This window comes from Mixophyes fleayi, chromosome 7 (assembly GCF_038048845.1).
Source record: "Mixophyes fleayi isolate aMixFle1 chromosome 7, aMixFle1.hap1, whole genome shotgun sequence".
Classification (NCBI taxonomy): domain Eukaryota; kingdom Metazoa; phylum Chordata; class Amphibia; order Anura; family Limnodynastidae; genus Mixophyes; species Mixophyes fleayi.
This window is the reverse complement of record NC_134408.1, coordinates 8,902,290-8,927,377: the sequence shown is the minus strand read 5'-3', so window position 1 is coordinate 8,927,377 and position 25,088 is coordinate 8,902,290. Positions and strand designations below refer to the sequence as shown.

The 25,088-nt window shown below is 44.3% G+C and overlaps 2 protein-coding genes across 2 annotated transcripts; one reads left to right on the top strand and one right to left on the bottom strand.

Annotated features, from left to right (window-relative positions):
- Nucleotides 1-170: 170 nt before the first annotated feature.
- Nucleotides 171-8,282, top strand: TBX6 (T-box transcription factor 6). Its single transcript, XM_075178948.1, has 8 exons — nucleotides 171-301; nucleotides 3,468-3,720; nucleotides 5,109-5,376; nucleotides 5,815-5,961; nucleotides 6,301-6,371; nucleotides 6,758-6,828; nucleotides 7,522-7,813; nucleotides 7,940-8,282. Exons 1-8 carry the CDS (start codon nucleotides 184-186, stop codon nucleotides 8,280-8,282), a joined length of 1,563 nt encoding a protein of 520 aa, XP_075035049.1. The 5' UTR covers nucleotides 171-183.
- Nucleotides 8,283-12,075: 3,793 nt separating this feature from the next.
- On the bottom strand, nucleotides 12,076-23,514 carry PPP4C (protein phosphatase 4 catalytic subunit). The gene is made up of 9 exons (XM_075178949.1): nucleotides 23,337-23,514; nucleotides 15,983-16,104; nucleotides 15,636-15,687; nucleotides 15,331-15,381; nucleotides 15,049-15,150; nucleotides 14,641-14,814; nucleotides 13,628-13,754; nucleotides 13,354-13,543; nucleotides 12,076-13,274 (listed from the first exon to the last, which is right to left on the bottom strand). Exons 2-9 carry the CDS (start codon nucleotides 16,078-16,080, stop codon nucleotides 13,145-13,147), a joined length of 924 nt encoding a protein of 307 aa, XP_075035050.1. The 5' UTR covers nucleotides 16,081-16,104; nucleotides 23,337-23,514; the 3' UTR covers nucleotides 12,076-13,144.
- Between the last annotated feature and the right edge of the window lie 1,574 nt (nucleotides 23,515-25,088).

Here is a 25,088-nt window from a genome sequence, read left to right as displayed (position 1 = left end):
CCCCCCAGCTCTCCCCTCTCACCTAGCAGGAGGGTCTTACATCAAAAGGTGTAGGATGGGCTTTAAGGATCACTCAATGTGTTGTCCTCACACAAGCTGGTACCAGTTGGGAAGGATCTTGGTTTTCTCAAATTTTGTTGGCCAGGGACCCTCCAGGAGCTCATGTCCTGACAGCCAGGAAACATGTATCATTCTGATATATTCCAACAGTACGGGCCCTCTTACACAGTGAGACCCCCACATGCCCTGCCACCCAACTACCCCGCAGCCAGCGGCCACCATGAAGCCTACAGATACCCAGGTATGTATCAACCTTTTCATAGTAACTGTCCCTCAGGTTGGAGACAGGTCTGGTGGTCGCTCAGTTCAGGACTCTAAATCCATGTAGTTTGTGGTGAGTTCCTGTATGAGACTATCCTGGTATCGTGGGGGGCTCTGTATGAGTTTGTAGGAACTTTGTATATAGTAAGATATTGTATGTGCACCGGCCAGATGTATAAAACCTTCTTTGTACATTTGCATTCTAGCAGGTATAAGGTTTTATTACAGGTGGACTAGTGTATTGGGAGGTTCTGACCTATACTGGGATCTGTGGTGATTTGTGAGGCTTGGTCATATCTGTATTTATTAAAATAAGTGCAGAGATTGTCTTAATGTGCAGGTCATTGAGGCTATAAGTGGTTTGGTGTGAAAGGTTCTGACAGACTTATGGTCTCTATAAGCTCATGATGGATAGTGGATCTCTCAGCTCCTGATGGATAGTGGATCTCTCAGCTCTTGCTATATATTATTATTATTATTATTATTATTATTATTATTATTATTATATCGTGTATGTGTGAACTCCTGATCTATAGTGTATCTCTGATCTCCTGATGTATAGTGTTTCACCGAGGTCCTGAAACTAGAGTGGATCTCTGAGCTCCTGATCTGTAGTGTATTGATGATCTCCAGATGTATAGTAGATCTCTGATCTCCTGATGTATAGTGTATGTCTGAGCTCCTGATGTACAGCAGATCTCTGATCTCCTTATAAATATGGTATCTCTGAGCACCTGATATCTAGTGTATGTCTGAGCTCCTGATATATAGTGGATCTCGGAGGTCCTGATATAGGGCTAGATTTACTACACTGTGGGTTTGAAATAGTGGAGATGTTGCCTATAACAACCAATCAGATTCTAGCTTTCATTTATTTAGTGCATTCTACAAAATGACAGCTAGAATCTGATTGGTTACTATAGGCAACATCTCCACTTTTTCAAACCCGCAGTTTAGTAAATATACCCCTTATAGTGGATCTTAGTGGTCCTGATACATAGTGGATCTCTGAGCTCCTGATGGATAGTGGATCTCTGATTTCCTGATGGATAGTGGATCTGGGAGGTTGTGACATATAATGTATCTATCATAGTCGATGTGACGGTGGATCTTTGAAGTTCTGACATCAGGAGTGTCTGGGAGGTGCTGGGGTGTAGTAGATCTTTGGGGTTAGAAGTGGGGTATGTGAGTTTGCACTTTTGTATGTATTTTGGTGCGAGGTATTTTGATGTACCTGTCCCTGATGATGTTCTTGATTATTTACTGTGATTTAAACAGTGTTTCACATAGAGTAATACATACAAATCACTGAATGTCACATACAAACACAGACTGACACCAATTGTGACACAAGAGGTCGTTTCTCACTACAGCTGGTGTAATGATGCTTTGGGCTAGATTTACTAAACTGTGGGTTTGAAAAAGTGGAGATGTTGCCTATAGCAACCAATCAGATTCTAGCTGTCATTTTGTAGAATGCATTAAATAAATGATAACTAGAATCTGATTGGTTGCTATAGGCAACATCTCCACTTTTCCAAATCCGCCGTTTAGTAAATCTACCCCTTTGTCTTTTCTGGGACTGTCAGGTTCTGATATAACTGAATGCTCAGTGTGTGTTAGGTCCTGATATAACTGTATGCTCCCTGTGTGTGTGTTAGGTCCTGATATAACTGTATGCTCCCTGTGTGTGTGTCAGGTCCTGATATAACTGTATGCTCCCTGTGTGTGTGTCAGGTCCTGATATAACTGTATGCTCCCTGTGTGTGTGTCAGGTCCTGATATAACTGTATGCTCCCTGTGTGTGTGTTAGGTCCTGATATAACTGTATGCTCCCTGTGTGTGTGTCAGGTCCTGATATAACTGTATGCTCCCTGTGTGTGTGTCAGGTCCTGATATAACTGTATGCTCCCTGTGTGTGTGTGTCAGGTTCTGATATAACTGTATGCTCCCTGTGTGTGTGTTAGGTCCTGATATAACTGTATGCTCCCTGTGTGTGTGTCAGGTCCTGATATAACTGTATGCTCCCTGTGTGTGTGTCAGCTCCTGATATAACTGTATGCTCAGTGTGTGTTAGGTCCTGATATAACTGTATGCTCAGTGTGTGTCAGGTCCTGATATAACTGTATGCTCCCTGTGTGTGTGTCAGGTCCTGATATAACTGTATGCTCCCTGTGTGTGTGTCAGGTCCTGATATAACTGTATGCTCCCTGTGTGTGTGTCAGGTCCTGATATAACTGTATGCTCCCTGTGTGTGTGTTAGGTCCTGATATAACTGTATGCTCCCTGTGTGTGTGTCAGGTCCTGATATAACTGTATGCTCCCTGTGTGTGTGTTAGGTCCTGATATAACTGTATGCTCCCTGTGTGTGTGTCAGCTCCTGATATAACTGTATGCTCCCTGTGTGTGTGTTAGGTCCTGATATAACTGTATGCTCCCTGTGTGTGTGTTAGGTCCTGATATAACTGTATGCTCCCTGTGTGTGTGTTAGGTCCTGATATAACTGTATGCTCCCTGTGTGTGTGTCAGGTCCTGATATAACTGTATGCTCCCTGTGTGTGTGTCAGCTCCTGATATAACTGTATGCTCAGTGTGTGTTAGGTCCTGATATAACTGTATGCTCCCTGTGTGTGTGTGTCAGGTTCTGATATAACTGTATGCTCAGTGGGTGTTAGGTCCTGGTGTATTTATCAGGTTAAGGGTTTAGAATCTGGTATTTTGCAGACCTGTAAATTCTGGTATATTTTATATTTCTCATGTTTTTGAGGTTCTGGTGTTCCTGGTTGTGTGATCCGTGGAGTATCTCTGCGGGGTCTTTATAAATACATAGTTCTGCAGTATTTATGGTATTCTGTATATCTGGTCTGTGTTAGATTTATTTGGGAACAGGGGAAAATCCACCCATCTCGTTACCATAACTCCCTGCAGGGTTCCAATTAGCAGGACGGTGGTGGCCATTTAGCACCCACTTGTCAACTAGACCAGCTTGTGACTGACCTGAGGCCTGTGAGAACGGCCCACAATAGCAGGATTACATGCAGATCTGCCCTTTCATGTTTCCTGGGGACATGTGAACACGGTGGCATTTCCCATGTAGTCATTTTGTATATAATGCTATGATTCTCATATCTGTCTCCTTGTTATAGAATTAGAGGTCAACCCCAGTCAGAGGTATGATGGCCTGTTCACAACACTCGATCCTTCCCAGAGGATTCTGGGAGCTGCCCCCCTCACTCCTCTCTCATTGCCCCCCGGCCCAGCTCTGGGGTTCGGCCAACCGCAATCTCTCTGTGAAGCGCCCCGGCTTCCCGGGAATGTCAAGATGACGCTGGAAAACAAGGACCTCTGGAAACAATTCCACGCCATAGGAACGGAAATGATTATCACTAAATCCGGGAGGTGAGAAGATGTCAGGGGTATTACAGGGGGAACAGAGCAGAAGGCTTGGGGAGCTAAAATCGGGGATAGGAGGGCAATTTAGGGGAGAGAGAATATGGCTTAACTTGCATATTTTTACAGACCACAAACTGTCTGCCTTCACCATGCAGAGACTGATTGTGACAGGCATGGTATGCTGGGAGTTGTAGTTATCCAATATCTGGAGAACCACTGGTTGCTTACCACTGGGAGGTGAAAGACCTGTTACTTGACATATACGACACAAGGCGGGGAAAATGAAGTATCCTGTATTATTTTTCCATTGTTTATTAAAATGCCGTAAGTGTGAGACACGTAACCAATCAGCAATGCCGTGCTGTGTAACATAACAACCAATCAGATTTTAGCTTTCACTAGAGTGACCACACTAAACTGATAAAAAGCTGATATCTGATTGGTTGCTATGGGCTACAGCATAGCAACCAACACAGACAATGTCAGACCGTTGAAAACAACTACACTGGTCGGGCTAATTGTATCCTCGTGAAATCTGTCACGGGAGTAAACACAATCGTTTAAAGAAAAATATGATATCCATGTGCAAAAATCCGGATATTATAAAAAATAAACCTAGGAGGCAATACAAACTACACAGAGAATATATTTGAAACATACAAATCATAATTGAATGGCCTCTGTGTGTGCCAAAATTCCTAAACTTATTCCATTTAAAACTGGTCGGATCATTTCTTGCTTATTTCAAAACTGAGTCATTACAGTAAAAAGAAGTCGCATAACGACATGTGCGCAGCTGTGCTGCATTTCTGTACAATCATAAATTACACTTTTCATGAAAAATTCAATATACTGATCCCTATATGTCACCATTCCCAAATGTAATTTAAACATGAAATAGAGAAACTCTTACATATGTGTCTATTTTAATGACTATGGATTACTGACTTAATTATATACCTGAAATGACCCATCCCAATAAAATCTTTCCAGGGCGCTATGTGTCCTATGCCTTTGCTGAAAGCAGACACACTTCTACTTAGGATGGCAGCTGCTTTTCTCTGTCACTTTATCTTGCAACACTTTTGGTCACTGGAAAACCATAGCTTGTGAAATAGGGCTGGATAACATATGTATAGATCCCCTGTATAAATCAGTGCAGGGGCATGATTAGTCACGGCAAGCATATTTGACATGATCTGCTTTGTCATTTCAGCTTTTTTCTCCTTCATAAGCGTCACTTTAGAGACTAGACTCTATGGGCTCTGGGATGCGACTTTAGCTGTTTGTGACGGAGAAGGGAGTAAATACTCCAATCTCATGTCAGGGCCTCCACTATATTCCAGCTACCTGGTTCTTATTCCAATCTTCATTTTCTCCTTTGTATCTTGCAGGAGAATGTTCCCTCAGTGTAAGATCAGTGTGAGTGGTCTGGAGCCAGACGGGAAGTATGTCCTCCTGGCTGACATAATCCCAGTGGACAACTCCCGCTACAAGTGGCAGGAAGATCACTGGGAGCCGAGTGGAAGAGCGGAGCCGCGGCTGCCGGAGAGGGTTTACATCCACCCGGACTCTCCTGCCCCAGGATCCCACTGGATGAAGCAAGCTATATCCTTCCACAAGATCAAGCTCACCAACAACACCCTGGACCAGATGGGACATGTAAGCAATGGGGAGCCAGTCAATATCTGACAGCTGTGTTGGTAGCAGCCGAGTGGGGAGATGCACCCGACACTAAAGTGTCAACAGTGTGAGATTTCGAAGAGTGGATTGTGAGAATAATTCCTAGGATGTTGCAGAATTGGCAACTTATGCTCCTGCCTAAGGCCCCATGAGCACTGGGGGGCCTTGAACACTCTAACCTGCTTTTTTTTGGGGGGGGTCTTAATGAGTTTCTGGTTACTATCTGATTGGCGGAGCACCATCAGACTGCTGCCACTTATTGGGGTTACATCCCAACATCATCCTTGTGCTGTATTCAGCAGCAATAAGATACCTGCCTGATGATTTAAAGGCCTGGCTCCAGGTCACAGATACTCTTAAACACAGACTGGCTGCCGTGTTTTGTGAATTAATCTTTGCACTACCCTCTTTCCACAGATCATCCTGCACTCTATGCACCGGTACCAGCCTCGTTTCCACATCGTCCGAGCCCAGGACGTTTTCAGCCGGCGGTGGGGGGGCTGCTCGTCCTTCACCTTCCCCGAGACCATGTTCCTGACGGTCACAGCCTACCAGAATGAGAAGGTCGGAGGAACGGGTGACATGACCCCAAATTTAATGACTAGCCCCAGCCTGGGAACCGCAGGAAATAAATATAGAATAAAGAGAGAAAAAGAGGGGAAAATAATATAAAGAGAAGATATAGAGAATGATTGTACTAGAGGTTATGAAAGAATAATTACTGCAGACAATTATGGCTGTGTAGTCAGTAGAGGGAGCCCTTGACGTCATGGTATAAAGCTTTATTGTGAGTTCTTCAGGGTATTGGAAAGTTGTCGGACAGAATTGAGCAGGGTCCCAATAAGGAAGGTTTCTATATATATATATATATATATATATGGGTTTTTTTATTCTGGTTTGCAGATCACACAACTGAAGATCCAGACAAATCCATTTGCAAAAGGTTTCCGGGAGGACGGGCTGAAGAATAAGAGGTAAGGGGGCACCATGTATACATGTCGGCAGTGCCACATAGTTCTCATCAGCCACTAGGCACCACACAAGACGATCTCAGAGCAACTGAGACACAAATATCTAGTAATCCAAGCCGCAGAGTCTTGTCCGACACTCAGTATAAGCAGGGGAGGGATGGCAAATTTTAGCCCAGGGGGACGACACTCAGCAGCCTAGTATGAATATTTTAAAGAAAACAATTGCTGGTAGCCCAGTGACCCGGCCCAAGGTGGCTCACAATGGCCAGGTTAGGCTGAGAATAAGCTCAGAAATGTGGGTGGCAGCAGAGCTCGCCCAATACTTGCACCATGTTTAATCATCTGTATTTATTGATCTAATTGTGATAACAGTTCTGTTTTCTTTGCAGAGATCGATCTATCAGGGTGAAGAGGAAACTGATCAATGCAGAACAGGACCAGGGAGAGACCTTCCAGCCTGGTAGGTGATACTTGGGACCAGTACTTTCATGGCCTAGGCCACTAGGTCAATATACCCACTTTTTAGTCTTTGGATGGGTGTTTCCTTGTGGACACACTAGGTGGCGCTAATGAGCCAGGCACTGTCAGCTGCCAGCCATGGTGATTGCAGATTATATTTATTTCCAATCAGTGTAAAATAAAACTAATCCCTGAATGTAGCATAAATAGGACATATAATGTGTGTTTTCATCAAGTGACCAACCAGAAGCAATCGGCGCAGAGGGGAAAAAAATAACACAATCTTTATAAATTAACCAACGCTGATGAATGATTTACATGCAGCATGTCTCAGAAACAGAAGTTGAAGTCACTGATTTCATGCTTGGGGATTAATAATATATTGTAGTTCTACAGCAGAGATTAGGTCGCCTAAACTCAGTCCTCATGGGCTACCAACATGTTTTCAGGATTTCTTTAACCATGCACATGTGAGCTAATCTATTTGGCTGGGTCAGTAATTATGCCACTTGTTTCTACAGACAGAAATCCTGAAAACATGACCTGTTGGTAGCCCCCGAGGACTGAACTTGGACACCTCTGCTATAGATTAAACCATAGACAGTGACCAAATTATAATATTGTATATAACAGTAAACATAATCCAAACAAGCGTCCATCTAAATGTTTAATCTGTACTTTCACCCTCTATTAGCTGAATGTAAAAGACCGCTGTATTCAGGACCCTGCGATTCTACTCTGGATATAGGGGGGGGTCTGGGTATCCCCCTACCCAGTCCCGACTGCTCCTTCCACCTTATCACACCGCCCAACCCAACACCTCCCTCCACTGAAGCCACGGACCCCTCCCCTCTCCCGATGGCTGCGAATCAGGACCAAGGGGCTACCATAGAGATGAACCCCCAAGCCACAGAGACATACTTGCAGACGGAGAGTCAATCCTACCCCGAGATGCCAACCGCCAGAGATGACAATATGTACACGTGGTGAGTGTCTATGTATGCCGTATGTCAGTGCTTTATACACATATTCAACAGTTGTCTAATTCCTCCTCCATGTTTATGTATAGAAGAACAAAATGTGAGATTCTTACTTCTTTTCTCTCTTACCAGCCCACCTGAACCTACGGTATCACAGGGTACGGTGGTCCGTCGCCAACCCACCCTACAACGCTTCCCTCCACCTTTCCAAGTCCCTCAGGAAGCCACTCAGCTCTACGACAGCCAAGCAGATTATCGACTTTACGGGCAGGACATAGGCTGTGCGGGAGATTACGGCCCCGGATCATGCGCTCTCACCCCAACCGGCCGCGAAGAAGAAGGGGGTGTCCGAGGTTACCCCAAGAACTCCGACCTCCGCTTTCAACACTTCCTCTCCAACTCGGGGCCCAAGCTAGGGTTGCCATTCTCCGGAGCTCAACTTCAACGTCTATATACAGGGGGAGGCTGGATGTGAGGGGGACGCTCTGCAGAGACTACTCCCCGAGAGCCTTGTTTCTTCCTCAGTACCCAGCGGAAGGGTACTCCCTCGTCACGTGTTTACAGTCTACACGTGACGTGCAGGTGGCTCTTTGTGCGCCAGAAGGGCGATAATTGGGAGCTTAGAAACCATTGACTCTGCCCATTCCACTCACACAGTACGATGCCCATTTTATATGAACTTTTTTAACTCTTTCGCCAAGTGTATCAAAGCTTCTTTCCCGTTTGGTGACAATCATTCCCCTTTGGATGCTAGATTAGGACTCAGAAGACCCTGTTTAAAACTCAGATATAGATTAGAACAATCTGTAGGAGGTGGGGGGAGGTTTTGTTGATTGACAGCTGCATTACATAGGATTACTGGTAAACACATTTTCACCAAGTCAATGTGGATATGGTCACTGAATATTATTTAAAAAAAATCTTCCTGATGCAAAGAGACTCATTTTCTACAGGTGCAACTGTTGTATCGGTCTGAAGAAGAGCTGCCGCATGATGCTTTGGTAAAGATCTACGCTCTAGGAAAAAGGAGCAGTTTTTATTACTGTAACGGACATTGCTCCACCTATAACTATATCCAAATGTTACTACGGAACCTCGCATCAATTTGCATCTCCGCCAAAGACTAACAGAAATGGCAGAGAGCATTCTCAATGGGTCAACAACTTGCATGTGGCTCCATTACAAGACCATTATCATTGGGACTGTATTGGCTGATATGTAGTGTATGGGTTTTTTTTTTCTCTATATTTGTCACCTGACAAACTAAATGGTGTTTGGGGGGCACAGGCTTCTTTACTGCGCCTTAACAAACAAACCTTCACCCCTAAGACCGTTTACTGGGTGTGGTCTTAACATCTGTGCAGATTCTGGAATTATTTTTGTCTTGTTGTATTCTCTCTGTTGTAGACACAGCTTTTTCATTAAAAGAAGCTGTAAACATGTGTCTGTGGCATGTTTAGGAGGTGAGAAGTTTGTAGTGGAATATTCTCCCATAAATGTCCTGCTGTCACGTTGTAACCTAGCAGCACCTGTCCCCACACTGTTATATGTTACACGTTTGTTTAATGACCGTAACCGAGCTTCTCCATCAGTCTTAAGGAAGCCGTATCTCTGTGATGCACTGGAACTACAAGTACCAGCATGCCCTGGCAGTCTCCTACAGATACTTGTAGTTCCATCACAAGTACTGATGTGAGCCTGTGTCTGTCTTCTTCTTAGGATCATCCAGTCTGCACCTGCACCCCCTCCCCATAGATCAGACACCATTTGTCCTCCATCCCCTTTCATCTCAGTGTCTGTTTTCACACCTTCTTATCCGCTAACATCTGCTGCGACTACACAGGAAGGTGTAAACACAACTTCCTCCCCTACACCAGCCTCTATGAATCCTCTAGTAAAACATTCTGTAAGATAGTAATTAGCCCCCATTCCTACTGCATCCTGCAGGGGAGAAACCACCAGAGTCCCCCACGACCGGCAGAGCAATATTGCCACAACACTACGGCGTTCAAGAAGATGAGGGGTCCTGTAATATACCAAACGGGCATCTCACTCCCACCAATTACCAAACGCAGTCATTGTGACTCTGCTCCCGACAACAGATCTAACAGCTAAGCGGAACGATGGAGTTGTCAATACCACAATGAAACTGCTGCCTCTATCGCCACCCTTGTGCCGCTCGAATTTTTAGAACTTGTGCTTGTTTAAATTAAGAGTTTAGATGTTTCACACAAACATCAGAGGCTGCCATACGGTGGTCTGAAACAGTATAGAGGAGAACTGTAATCAGACACCTAGGACCATAACCTGCTTCCCAGTGGAGGGATTAGTTCTATAGCTACGGTGGGTACTGGTACATGTTAAGGAGGCCCCACAAGGAAACACCTGAGTAATGCTCATAACATTGGCAAGGTGTACTCAGAGAAGCCCCTGCAATTTAATGATTTCTGCTCTACAAAGTCCAGAGATTCAGGGTCTCACACAGACATGGAGCCCAGTACAGTTACACAATGGCCTGGCTCCAGGGAAGGGGAACCCCTATCTGCCACATGACACAGACAAGTGATAATGACAGGTCAACTGCACCTTGGCTGTGTCCCTTCTTAATCCTCTCTAGGTAACCTCTACACCAGATGGATGTTATAGGACTGCTTGTTGATTATAAAGTAGTAAATATACTATTACCTACAACCCTCTTTTCTTCTTGTTTTCTCACTTATTTGTTACCATGTTAATATTTGCTATAAACCTAATAAAATGTTATTTAAAAAGATTTGTCTTCTGTCACTGCCATAGCCCACAATATACAGGATAAGCAAGTACTCCCACCCCAACACACAGGGGGAGAGACTACAAGACGTCTCCGTTGATTTTCCTCGAGCCCCCTAGAGGTGCAAGCAAAAATCAGCTGAGAATTTACTGTAACAGTAAAGATGGGCAGCCACAATGCTGAGGAACATCACGGCTAATTGGATCTCCCCCCTGAAATACAGCTACAGGCAATACCAATATTAATACACAAATATTTCTATTGATAGACAGGCAGATTACTACAAAGTTGTACATGTGTAACAGAAGCAATACTTTCTAAACAATGGCCACATCCTGAGTCCCCAACATTAGTCCCATGAGCTGCATGTTCTGGAGAACTAGGTACATGAGACAGGAGCAGACGTCCAAGGTGCCAAGAGCCACTCCAGAGATGTTCTTCATGCCATGTCCCAAAGGCACATTGTAAAATGCACCAGAATAATTGTTCCAGTGCCTGTAAGCCTTCACTGGTGAAAATGTGATAAACACACAGGTCACACTGAAACGATGGACAATAGAGCACTGTGTGTGGCCCTTGTGAGACCAGCTCTACGGGCCACCATGGAATCATGGTCTATAAACAAAAACATTTCCCTAGAATTTTAGGATCAGGAAACAAAACAGCATACATAGGAACATTCACATATACACCAAGGAGGTGTGGATAGAAATCAATTAGTCGCAATGTCTGACACTGCGCATTGCCAGTAATTACGGTACTAAACCTCTGCTCAATTCCTCCTCAAAGAGACCAGAGGCAAAAGGAGCACAGATCTGAGTAAAAACTCTGCTGCGACGAGTCTCTGCGAAGACACATGGGGGTAACACGCCGGCTTCCAGTCACAGAAGTACTTGTATTGGAATGTTACATTAACCTAATCCAACACATGAGAATGGAAATATACTCATTGTTCCACCTGCTTTCTACAGATAAGGTCCCCAACACAAACTATATACATAAAACGTGCTCTGTGTGCTTTATAGTCGTTATTCCAGAAGACTAAGACGTGGCCAAACTGTGATCCAATACCTCTGCCCACAAAATACAGCTGCAGTCTCAACATTCCCTTATGTTTTGTTTGTAAGGCCGATCAGTGAACGGCAGAGAAGAGAATGGTTTTATAGATCCCAGGGCGTTGGGTACCTCATCTCACTACTCCTTGGGCAATATTACCCCACAGAACGGCTGCCTGCACATCGGTTACAGTTTGTGCTTTTGCAACATAAGCAGCAGCCACCCTGCGATTCCCCACTTGTAACACCAATGTTCCATTATCACCCAACCAAGAGACTCGGACGTTGAACTCCGACATTAAACACGAGCAGTCAGGATTTGGCCATCATCGAGAATCGTTTTCCAGCTTCGCACTGGTTCCCCCCCCCCCCATTCATTTTAAGCAGTGCCAACATGTACTACAGTGGGATGATGTAAACAAAAAAAAACAAAATGCGCGTACTGATATTTCCAGTTTTTTTTAATCCTTTTTCTTGTTTTATTAGCAGACTTGTGGCTGTATCTACCAAAAAAGTAAAATAAAAAATAATAAAAACTTTGACTGATAAACGCGCATGATGTAGCGGAGGCTCTGGAACGAAGGACTTGCGCTTCCACATGTAAAGATCGGGGGATATAAAAAGATGGCGGAGAGAAGAGGATTCACAGGGGGAATAATTCAGAGCATGTATGTTGGGAGGATAAATTATAAAACATCAACTGTATAATGGTAACCCTACCCCTGCAGTGCTCTGCATCTTCACACTCTGATTACACCTACATGGGGCAGGAATAGTGGTGAGGGTTGTAACTGAAGGTAAGTTTGTGTCTTGGGGACGCACATTATATGGCAACGTGTCAGGAACCGCACATCATGTCTCAGTCCTGCTGGGAGTGTGGGCCCAGGGTCTGCTTTGCACTAAGGCACTCCAAATTAGCATCATCCCAGCTGGGATAGACCACTTCCAGCCTAATACAGGGACGGGGGAAGGGGAATTGGGATCGAGAGAGGAATGACTGGAATTTGGGTTTTAGGAATTTATAAAATATAGAGGAAGAAACTCCTAAAAACATCTAAAAGTGAAAGGATTTTGGTTTCCTTGCATAACACTGCCCCACGTGCCACCCTCTCTGAAACCACGCTCTGTTGCACCTCCCCCCATGAAAGTCTTGCAGAGCATTAAGAAAACCCCCTTTCCTGAGACAGTACATTGCTCAATCTTCCAGCCTGCAGAGCACTGCTCCTCTATCACCCCCCACCATCCCCCTCAAGGGTTATTAACTGCCCCAATGTCAGAATACAGTGCACCCAGGTCTGGATACACGCTGCCCTTACTCCCTCCACCTCACTGCAGGACGTTACCCCCCATAACACCTAAACAGGGAGCAAAGAGGCAAAGTCCGCGGGCTCTTCTGCCCCATAGAATGCAGAGTTCCCGCAGCCAGAGAGAAGGGGTGAAAGAGGCGCTCGGAGACGTTCAAGAGACATCAGGAGGAAACAGTGGAGAGGGCCCTGGAATCGGAGGGGCAGGTCACAGGAAGTAGTCGGCGACTGGTTTCTTGGAGGGAATGCCTCTGGTCTCTTGCGGAGCAGCTTCAAAAATGATGAACTCCTTCTGAAGGTGTTCGTCCAGCTCGAGGATGGCAGCTACATTTCCACATCTAGATAGGAGCGAGAGCAGCGTTACACAACAGTACACCGAGGAAACTCGCCCTGGATCACGTACCGACACCGGCTTACCTATAACAGTAGTTTGGCGCTGACCACACAGTCAAGACCGTCTCATTGAAGTGCCACTTGTAGCCCTCCATAACCAGCTGGTGTGCCCTGCAGATCATGTCTATGTTGTTTGCAGCATTGAACTGCGCTACGACATCACTGCCGAAAAGGTAGCCGGCTCCCCGAGGGCTCACTCCCCACCCAGTGGTATCTGGAGGAGAACAACCAGGATTAGCTCCGATACGGACTGCTGGAGATTGACAAACCTCATACGGCGACAGCCAGGGAAGCTTACCTTCTGGATCAGACCATAGGAGGTCACACATTGGCCCATCGTGAGGGACTTCCTGCTTGCGGTCAATGGTTCGGATCTGGTCCAGGGTCTGTATCGATGGAGATAATCCACCGTGTACACAAAAGATCTGCAGGAAAGAGTTTGACTCAACATTCATACAAATGCCATTAACAGCATCACATTCCTATTGATAAGGGCAATCTGGTTAGTATGACCACCAAACTGGTCATACTGATAAATCTATAACAACCAGTAAAGTACTACTGAGCATTCATTGGCCTATCACAGCAGCCCCTGTGATCCAGCCGATTTGCCCTGAGCATCTGAAGCCATCCAATATAGTTATGTCTGGGGCCAAACAGACCAAACAGTTTCCGACTTTGCTCACCTACAAGCATCTATGACAGACATGACTAGTAAGGTGAATAGGCAGCGTGCAGCCACAGACGAAAAGGCTGTGGAAAGACCACTTGTCACACAGTGCAGGTCTTTGTATTATAATTGTTTAGTATTTAACAGGACGCTACACACTGAAATGAGATATGTACGGCACAAAAACGAGTGCAGTTCCCAAATACCATCTGCAAAGTCCTCTTGCGACCACACTAGGAGGCCCCAGTGAATCTAGCAGTGATTCAGCCACTCAGCCCAATATACCCACCAGTGTGGCCAGATGAAATGATGCTGCAGCTTGTGTCCCACCACAAGTCTTTCTTATTACCCATTTCCACGTCTTATTAAATTAGCTGATTGTGTTTATCGCCCAGAGTCTGCGACAATATCAGGCAAGAATGATTATTGCACAAGGTTTACTAGAAACTCTAGACCGGAACTCTATTTGGGATTCTAAATCAAGACCACACCTCTGACCTATAGCAACTTCCCCCTGTTTTGTGATATATTACAGGACATTCAACGGTATAAAGGGAGGTGTAACATCAGTGGCTTGAGTTGGATTGTGCCAATAGGTGCTACAGCAGAGAACGAGAATCCTTCCCCAACCGTTTTCTCACCTTTCCATCGATAATGGCGGACAAGCTAAGATAGTCGAAGATCTCTGTGCAATACCGCCACACTGTAACAGAGCCATATTTGCGCAGACACTCGTCATAGAAGCCGTAGACTTGTGTGATCTGTCGACTTTCATGGTTGCCGCGTATCAGTGTGATCCTGTCAGGGTAGCGGACCTGCCAGATAGACATTATACAATACGGTGTTATTACACTCTACCTGGTCATTTAAAAGGACAAACTACATAATAAGTATATTCCTGAGGTTGCAAAAAACAATTACTAATGATAAGCAGTCAGGAACCCACAGAATACAAGAGTCAGGCAACACTCCTATAACTGGAAGACCCCTCTGGGTAAGACGTGACATTTGTCAAGATGGGGAGAGAGTGAGCATGGTACAGGTCTTACCTTTAAAGCTAGGAGGAGGAGGAATGTTTCAACACTGTAAAAGCCACGGTCAACAAAGTCTCCCATGAACAGGTAATTTGTTTCTGGGACATCTCCCCCAACCTAAGAGCAGAGCATTTAGAAAGATGTAGAAATACAAGAAGGATATACAGGGTAGAACAACCTCCTGCTAAATACCCCAAACCCCAGGTACAGAAGGAGTCTATTAAGCTCATCTTCTGTATGTCTGTACAGCACTGCAGAGAGGACATAATGACAGATCGCACGCTCATTCTTACTTACCCGGAACAACTCCTTAAGGTCATAGAACTGGCCGTGGATATCTCCGCAGACCTGAGAAGATAGAAGGGGAGATCAGTACCACTGAACTCAACAGTGATGGGAGATATGCATGTGGCACTTCCCCTTCAGGGGAATGCATTGTACATCTACAGAGAAGCATCACCGGCACTGCTATGTTAATGTATGACTGATGGAAATAATGGTGAGTAAGGAGATGCCACAGTGTCCTCACAGGCTGTGTGAATGTCTGATGAATATTTATCTTACACAAGAGTCAGTACAATGAATGACGTAACGCGTCTTACCGTGACAGGGGAGTCCACCCTCTGGACATTGCTCTCTTCCACTAGAATCTCCCTGTAGAAGAGACGACATTGTCACATATATACATTTTATTAGTATTTTACACCCCACAGCTGTCCCACCCCATAACCCACAGGCCAGGTGCAGCCTTCTAAGACTCTCCATTCCCTTTAAACCTTTACTACATGATAAACAAAGTGAGACCATGTCCCAGATGTCAGCGTGTCTGCCACCAGACCTTACAAAGTAGAAGAACTGTATCACCGTGATACAAGACAGGTGATAAACATGGTCCCTATCAGACATCCATCCTGTAGCTTATAATGAAGGCAGGACACTGGGCACTCACCGGGCCTTGGCACAAAGGGCTTTAACTTCACTCTCCTTGATGAGCTCACAGCGTCTCAGCTGCTCAATCTGCCGGTCGAGGTCACTAATCTCGGTCATGGCTCTTCCTTTCAGAGCCTCCGTCTGTGGTGGCGAGAAGGGAATATGTATGTTATTAGCTATGTCTGATAATGAAAAAAAAAAAAAAGCTGATGACGTGCACAAGGAATGCAGTGCTACATCCAAATAGGATTAAATTGCTGATGCAAGGCTTTCTAACTATCAGATAACATTTACTATGGAGATGTTAAAGGAATATCCCCACATAAAAGAGGAGCTATAAGAGACCTGGAGAACAGTGAACATCAAGCAGCCTGGAGACACTGAGGTGACACAGGGACATACACTAATTAGGCCTCTCCCTGCTCAACATGACAAACCCATACAAACTCCTTCACACAAGGCATAAGAACACATCAATTACATCATCACAGCAAAACAAACCATCAGCAGCCACAGGGGCATGTAGCATTGTACCACATAGGAGAAGTAAGCTTGTATATGCAAGTTAACGCTCTCATATTACCACTAGTCTCATTATTCCCCTCTGTTCCATCAACTATACAACGGTGCTGTAAGGGTGAGTTGTGTATGGGACGTATGAATGGCGCAGGAAGTGACTGGAGCCTGCACATCAACTACAATGTGTGTACCCCCCCCTCCCACTGCAAAATGCACAGCTCAGAGTATTACCTCATCAGTTCACTAAAGGCCCCGGACGAGATCTCCGTACATAGATTTATTTGAGACCTTCCTTTTCATTCACCTGAAGCACTGTGATGTGCAGTCACCAACACAGAGGGGAGGCAGCCATGTTGTGGGTGGAGCCAGGATTCATACAGCCAATCAATCCACCAGAGAAGTGAGTCATGATAGCTCACTAGTCAGTAAATGACAGGCTGGATTCTTAGACCTATAGGTTTTGCCCATACAATGATTTCCTGCACTATTTACAGGAGACAGAAGCATTTCCTGATTCAGGGACACATCTCATACCAGAAATGCTCATGTTAATTTACATTTTCGATTACTTCGCTAATGCAAATGAGGGAGGCAGCAGGCAGCATAATAGGCTACAATACTTCCTCTTAAGTGTAAACATGAGTCGTAGCAAGTAAAATACAATTTGGTTAAAGGGACATACCTGGTGCACAGCAAGGAGGACCTATAAATACAGTACATATAAAGATAGATGGTTCTGGCAATAAGTCACAGGCAAAGCTGTGTCAGCTGCACTGACAAGTTACAATATCTCCTTTATAACCAGTTGGCTGCCAGGATCAATTTACTTTTTATTGATCTGAGTTTATATTTGAATGGTTAATATTTTAAACACTGTATGTGTCCTTGTGCAGCTTTATGGGGCAAGCGTTTTATAAACCTGGGAATAAACATAAAACGAACGGTCAGTATATAAACTGGTACTCTCCCAGATACAATTTCCTGATGTTATGCTCAAAGTAGAATCACTGAACGCTGATACATAAACTATTAGATGAAGTGCACATATACAAGTAAAATATTAAGATGAGCTATACCCAAAGCTCAACAGCTAAAAGCATAACCGAGACCAATATATAGGGCACCAAGTACAAGGAAATTTATTAATTCTGGTTTAGTCCCTATAGAACTGGCTCAAACAGACATGGACACACAATGAACACAAGGGGGATACAAGATGTCTCCCGTGCTGCCTCCCAAATGATCTCCCTCATACGAGAAGCTAGCTGCTATCCCATAGCCTGCAAAGCTTCAAACACTTGTAAACCCACCTGTTCATTAAAGCCTAAACTGTTTAACTATTTCCCTGCAAAAGATACCTCACCTCATACTCTATCTACCCACTAGCTGCAACCTGTCCTGATTATAGATCCCTATGTGTCACCCATATAGGCCAATTCCTTTTAGATTGTAAGCTTGAGCAAGACCCTTTCTCTCCAGTTCCTCCTATTTTCATTACTTATGACTTTGCCCCTTAGCTCCGCTCCTCTATTGTTTGCACACCTCTATCAGTGACTCTGACCAGGTTGGTCTCAGCCACGATCACGGGCACAAATATACCCCTTGTACACCATTGCCTATTAAGGCTATTAGCTGTGTTGAGAATTGTATTGTTATTTGTTTACTTACTGCCCTGTAATACTATGTATTGTTTGCCTTCAGTATGGTACTGTGGACCATTTGTGGGACTCTACAAAAGGAGAGTAATAATCCAAAAACATACTGGTAGGTTAATTGTCTGCTAGCAAATTGACCCTAGTCAGTGAGTGTGTGTGTGTGTGTGTGTGTGTGTATATATATTAGGGAATATAGACTAAGCTCCAACGGGGCAGGGACTGATGTGAGTGAGTTCTCTGTACAGCGCTGCGGCATTAGTGGCGCTATATATTTATGACACCACAAATTCCATGTAGTCAATAGAGCATCCACACCTACCGTATTACTGTGTGCTGCTTTGTACAGTGGTAATGCACCGAGAGGGTTAAGGTAGGGGAGTTTAACCAATAACTGGGAGTCATATCCATTACATCAATTCCACGCATAGTACTAGTATTTTGCAGCTTACTAGTACACAAACAGGTACGAAAATGGAAGGCATATTTTAATGACTCAATGACATTGAAACTTTGGCTGCCGACACCTAACTGGTCCATTCAATGTGTGTGACTTATGAGCTTCCCAAACGCAAGGAACTAAAGTTAACTATGTGTGACCCGTAGTCTCACTGATGTTTCCATTTGTATTTTTAGATGCAAATCAAACACCAGCAGATATTAGCAGTTAAGATACAATTATAGTAAGTTTTGAGGGTTGCACATTCATGTGGAAAGGATAACATCCAAGTATTATTGGATATGCAACATCTGTACAAACACAGACAATGAATATTACCTGAACTCCTAACTACAGAAAAGATGAATATTTATATAAACCATTCTATTCCCCATGTCACGCAGGAACAAGTTTACCTTCAAAGACATGTTTTATCAACATCTAAAACAGAGAACTTGCCCTGTAGTAAAGTATTTTAGGTGTGTTAAATGATGAAAATTGCCAGAAAAAGTAACATCAGTTCCCCCAAGGGGAACAGCTGACTGCGAACCTTTAAACATCAGAGACTCCTGCACACAGCTTGCTGCATGTGATTATAAAGTGCTTGTCAGCAGAAACAGATGTAATCATGTGCAGAGATAAGACACTTACAACATACAGAGACATGCCAGGCAGACGTTAGATGCCAGCACGCTGAGGCTTAATGTGGGACTTCACCCAGTGTGTAATCTCTATGTACATGTACTGACATGTGAGGGGGACTATACCAGAGAATATATATTCTATGTAGAGAAGTGCACTGAAGGGCAGGAATACTGAACACTGCATAGCTAATAATGTAATTCTCTGTTTCTATAGACACAGTAGAGAAATTACCAATATAATCTCTGTTGTATCTTTGTTGTATGTGAACTACAGTTCTGTGGGCACAAGAGGGGTCAGTGGAGAATGGCAACACTATAAGCTGTCAGGTAGGTAACTCAAATAACCCTTTGTTACATAAATGCTTTGCAGAGCATGTCAAACCTTGAGGTAGACTAGCTGTTCTGGGGCAAAGGGGTGTCCTACACCCAGCACTAGAGAGTACCGAATAAAGTGTCCCCTGAGTGTATATTAAGATAAGATCTTAGAATATAATCGAGTCACAGGGCAGTGAAGACACTATATAGTGGATACACTATGATTACACAGTGGGATATAATGGTCACAGCACTACATAGGGATATATAATCCGTGTTCTCCACAGCACCCAGCTGACGCCCAACAGAGTCCCATTATAATAGAATAAACCATTGTTTCTCCTATTAGAACAGACACTATGTGAGCCCTACAGCCAGCAGTGTGTGTTACACCAGTCTGACCAGTCCTGGCAGCTGTGGGCAATAACCTCCAATATTTTTCAATTGCCCGCACCCAGCTATTTCTTAATGCCACCAGGCTGGCAAAATTTTCTGGGGAGAACCCGGTTTAATTATATAAAAGAAAATAATAGTCACATGGCAGCAATGACAATATATAGGGGATATATTATGATTACAAAGTGGAATACAAGTCTCACCGGTCAGTGAGAACACTATATAGGGGACATATATACTATAATGGGTATAATCCAGGTACTCAGGCAGTGAGGACACTGCATCGGGGATATATACACACTATAATGGATGTAATCCGGGCACAGGAGTGGCATGCAGTAGTTGGAGGAAGCTGTACACTGGCTCAGCTTGTTGCCCAAGTTCCCCTATTCCTTATGCTCACAAATATAAGACTTTGGATATTTCTGAATACTGTTGGCAAATGTCACAGCTGTGCTGAGGATCTACTTCATATCGAAAAAACAAGACTGTTTTAGGATCTACAGAACTACCATTTCTTTCCAGCTCTGGGACCCACAGAGCTCAACTCTTATTGCTGTTTCAACATCTGTTCACCTACCTTTTGAGCTCAAATGCCTACTCTCTTAACCCCAGCCAGGGGGCGGTATAGTATCCGTCACCTCTTCCATTGCTCTGCTTCATTTGGATCAACTGTTCTTTTCCACTCATCAACTACCCCAGCTAATAAACATTTATTCACATCACTCCATCATGCACCAACTCAATATACACCCTCCCCTCCTCACTGTCACCATACTTCTCTCCAAACTCTTTCCCCCCCCCCCCCATCATCCTATTTCTCCCACCCTTATTATGATTTCCCCTTTACTACTTCCCTCCTCACTAGTCTGCACATATGACCTGTTGTGTCTCCTGTACCCACCACGCTCCAGCCTACATGAACAGAAATAAGCCTCACACCCACAAATCCTCCTCCTTCTCAAGGCAACTGGTGACATCCGACCTAGCCCTGAACCCCATACAATCCCCAGTCCATTGCAAACCTTTCTGTCCACCTCGTACCTGCAATCCTGCCAACCTTATCCACATATCTCCACTACCCTCTCTTCCCTTCTCCTGTGCACTAAGGAACGTTTGTAACAAACCTGCATCCATTCATGATCCATTCTAAATCCCTCAACCTCCTGGTCATTCCCGATACTTGGCTCATCTCCTCTGACACTACATCCCCTGCAGCTCTCTCCTATGGAGAACTTTCCCTCGGCCATACCCCCACATCAAGAAACAGACAAGGTGGTTGAGACAGTGAGTGTGAGTGTGTACATATATATACACACACACTATACAATGGGTACAATCCGGGTACTCGGGCAGTGAGGATACTATATATATTATATAATGGGTATAATCTGGGTACTCAGGCAGTGAGGACACTATATATACTATATAATGGGTATCATCCGGGTACTCGGGCAGTGAGGATACTATATATACTATATAATGGGTATAATCCGGGTACTCGGGCAGTCAGGATACTATATATAGTATATAATGGGTATAATCCAGGTACTCAGGCAGTGAGGACACTATATATACTATATAATGGGTATAATCCGGGTACTCGGGCAGTCAGGACACTATATATACACTATATAATGGGTATAAACCGGGTACTCGGGCAGTCAGGACACTATATATACACACTATATAATGGGTATAATCCAGGTACTCGGGCAGTGAGGACACTATATATACTATATAATGGGTATAAACCGGGTATTTGGGCAGTCAGGACACTATATATACTATATAATGGGTATAATCCGGGTACTCGGGTAGTCAGGACACTATATATACTATATAATGGGTATAACCCAGGCAGTCAGGACACTATATATACTATATAATGGGTATAATCCAGGTACTCTGGCAGTCAGGACACTATATATACTATATAATGGGTATAATCCGGGTACTCAGGCAGTGAGGACACTATATATACTATATAATGGGTATCATCTGGGTACTCGGGCAGTCAGGACACTATATATACTATATAATGGGTATAATACGGGTACTCGGGCAGTCAGGACACTATATATACTATATAATGGGTATATTCCAGGTACTCGGGCAGTCAGGACACTATATATACTATATGATGGGTATAATCCGGGTACTCAGGCAGTGAGGACACTATATATACTATATAATGGGTATAAACCAGGTACTCGGGCAGTCAGGACACTATATATACTATATAATGGGTATATTCCGGGTACTCGGGCAGTCAGGACACTATATAATGGGTATAACCCGGGTACTCGGGCAGTCAGGACACTATATATACTATATAATGGGTATAATCCGGGTAGTCAGGCAGTGAGGGCACTATATATACTATATAATGGGTATAAACCAGGTACTCGGGCAGTCAGGACACTATATAATGGGTATAACCCGGGTACTCGGGCAGTCAGGACACTATATATACTATATAATAGGTATAACCCAGGTACTCGGGCAGTCAGGACACTATATATACTATATAATGGGTATAACCCAGGTACTCGGGCAGTCAGGACACTATATATACTATATAATAGGTATAACCCAGGTACTCGGGCAGTCAGGACACTATATATACTATATAATGGGTATCATCCGGGTACTCGGGTAGTCAGGACACTATATATACTATATAATGGGTATAAACCAGGTACTCGGGCAGTCAGGACACTATATATACTATATAATGGGTATAATCCGGGTACTCGGGTAGTCAGGACACTATATATACTATATAATGGGTATAAACCAGGTACTCGGGCAGTCAGGACACTATATATACTATATAATGGGTATAATCCGGGTACTCGGGTAGTCAGGACACTATATATACTATATAATGGGTATAATCCGGGTACTCAGGCAGTGAGGACAGTATATAATGGGTATAATCCGGGTACTCGGGCAGTCAGGACACTATATATACTATATAATAGGTATAATCCGGGTACTCGGGCAGTGAGGATACTATATATACTATATAATGGGTATAATCCGGGTACTCGGGCAGTCAGGACACTGTATATACTATATAATGGGTATAATCCGGGTACTCGGGCAGTCAGGATACTATATATACTATATAATGGGTATAATCCGGGTACTCAGGCAGTGAGGACACTATATATACTATATAATGGGTATAACCCGGGTACTCGGGCAGTCAGGACACTATATATACTATATAATAGGTATAATCCGGGTACTCCGGCAGTGAGGACACTATATATACTATATAATAGGCATCATCCGGGTACTCGGGCAGTGAGGACACTATATATACTATATAATGGGTATCATCCGGGTACTCGGGCAGTGAGGACACTATATAACGGAGAACAGACGATCAGGCCTTACCTGGGCCGTGTGCCGGTGCTGCCCCCGCTCCTCCTCCCTCCGGTGTCTCTCCCGCTTCCTCCTCCACACACCGAGAGCGAGACACCGCGAGACGATGACGTCAATACCGCGTCACCGCGAGGCCTCGGCCCGCCCCCTTCAGCCCTGCCTGGCAACCGGCCGTGCGCGAGCCTGTGGCGGGAACCCTGCGCTTGAACGCCGCGAGCTTTATTCCGTCACTGCGCGGACACTGACACACACAGACACAGGGAGCCTGACGTGAGGGGCGTTCTTATATAATGTGCTGTGTGCAGCGTGTGTGTAACATGAGGGTCCTGCTGCCCCCACAGGACGGTGCAGGCTCTGGGCCCTGACTAAGAAATATACATTAATCCACATGTCACTGTATAAATGCCGTAAATCACCAATCCAGTATCGTGCAGGAATTATGGGACTTGTAGTTCTGCAACAGCTGGGATGCCACGTGGTTCCTGGGGCTAATTTATGATCATTGCCTGGGCTGAATTGCTGATAGTTGTAGTTCCCCAGCAGCTGGAGAGCACCAGCTTCCCCAGGTCTCCTCTCAGTGATGACCATTACCCTCTAGTCCAGGGGTATCAACCTGCGGCTCTCCAGGTGTTTGTGAAACTACAAATCCCAGCATGCCTTACCGCCTATCTGTTGGTTATCTACTGGCTAAGCATGCTGGGACTTGTAGTTTCACAACACCTGGACCGCCACAGGTTCCCTGTCTCTGATTTAGAGCATGTTCAAAAAGATCCATCATCTGAAATGGCACAAATATATTGTGACTGTGATTAGTCAGTGACTACAATGAGATAACACGCAGTTAATGCTAAATTCAAAGGTTAGATATGTCCCTTTAATTTCACCTAACCCAGCTCCAGCTTTAAATGATCAAAAATAATGGGCTCCTTATCTAACCCTTGTATCCCTGGGTTGTAGAGATTAGTGGATTTATTTTATTGTGTTTGTAGAGATTCTGGAGCAGTTTATCTACCACGAAAACACCCCGGACACTTCGGACTCATTGTGACATGATTTGCTCATGCTGCGTCCCAAATGTTATACCATGAGAGAGATGACTGAAAACACTGCACTAATAATGTTTGTTGTTCACAGTATTTACTGCAGGTCAGACAGAAAGGCCTCTGATTCCTTTGAAACATTTGCAGAATACGACTCTCTGTCACTCAGGACGTTACTAAAATCATACTTGCCAACTCTCCCTGAATGTCAGGGGGACTCCTGAAATAGGGGTGATCTCCCGCACTCCCTGAAGAGTCTGGCATTCTCCCTGATGCTGAGCCAGTACAAGACGTGGTTGGCTTCGCCATCTGTAACATGATGACACTGTTCAGAAATTGTGTCCTATGTCCATGTATTGATGCCTATGGAGGTTGCCATATTCATGGAGACCAAGATTTAATCAAAGACTGACAGGTAAGACAACATGACTTCAGTAATGGAGACAGAAATGTAAGAGACACTTCAGTCTCTAGAGATTCATTAGCTGCTTTTCTTTAACGCATAGTTGCCTATTCTCCCGGGATGTCCAGGACAGGGCCTACTTAACAACATTTTGGGCCCCCGGGCAAAGCAGTGCACCGGGGCCCCTATATATATATATATATATATATATATATATATATATATTAAAAAAAAATGATTATATATATATATATGGGCCCTGCAGCCCAGAGGGGCCCGTCGGAGGCAGCGCAAGAGAAAAAAAAAAACCTGAAAAAAAAA

Bases quoted from the DNA above. Each gene is read 5' to 3' on its own strand.
- TBX6 (XM_075178948.1), top strand. From the start codon at position 184: ATGTATCATTCTGATATATTCCAACAGTACGGGCCCTCTTACACAGTG. The intron at 6,372-6,757 runs GTAAGGGGGCAC...TTTTCTTTGCAG, and splicing joins GACGGGCTGAAGAATAAGAG to AGATCGATCTATCAGGGTGA. The intron at 6,829-7,521 runs GTAGGTGATACT...ACCCTCTATTAG, and splicing joins GGGAGAGACCTTCCAGCCTG to CTGAATGTAAAAGACCGCTG.
- PPP4C (XM_075178949.1), bottom strand. From the start codon at position 16,080: ATGACCGAGATTAGTGACCTCGACCGGCAGATTGAGCAGCTGAGACGC. The intron at 15,688-15,982 runs GTGAGTGCCCAG...TCTCTTCTACAG, and splicing joins GCCCTTTGTGCCAAGGCCCG to GGAGATTCTAGTGGAAGAGA. The intron at 15,151-15,330 runs GTAAGTAAGAAT...CTCTGCTCTTAG, and splicing joins ACCTTAAGGAGTTGTTCCGG to GTTGGGGGAGATGTCCCAGA.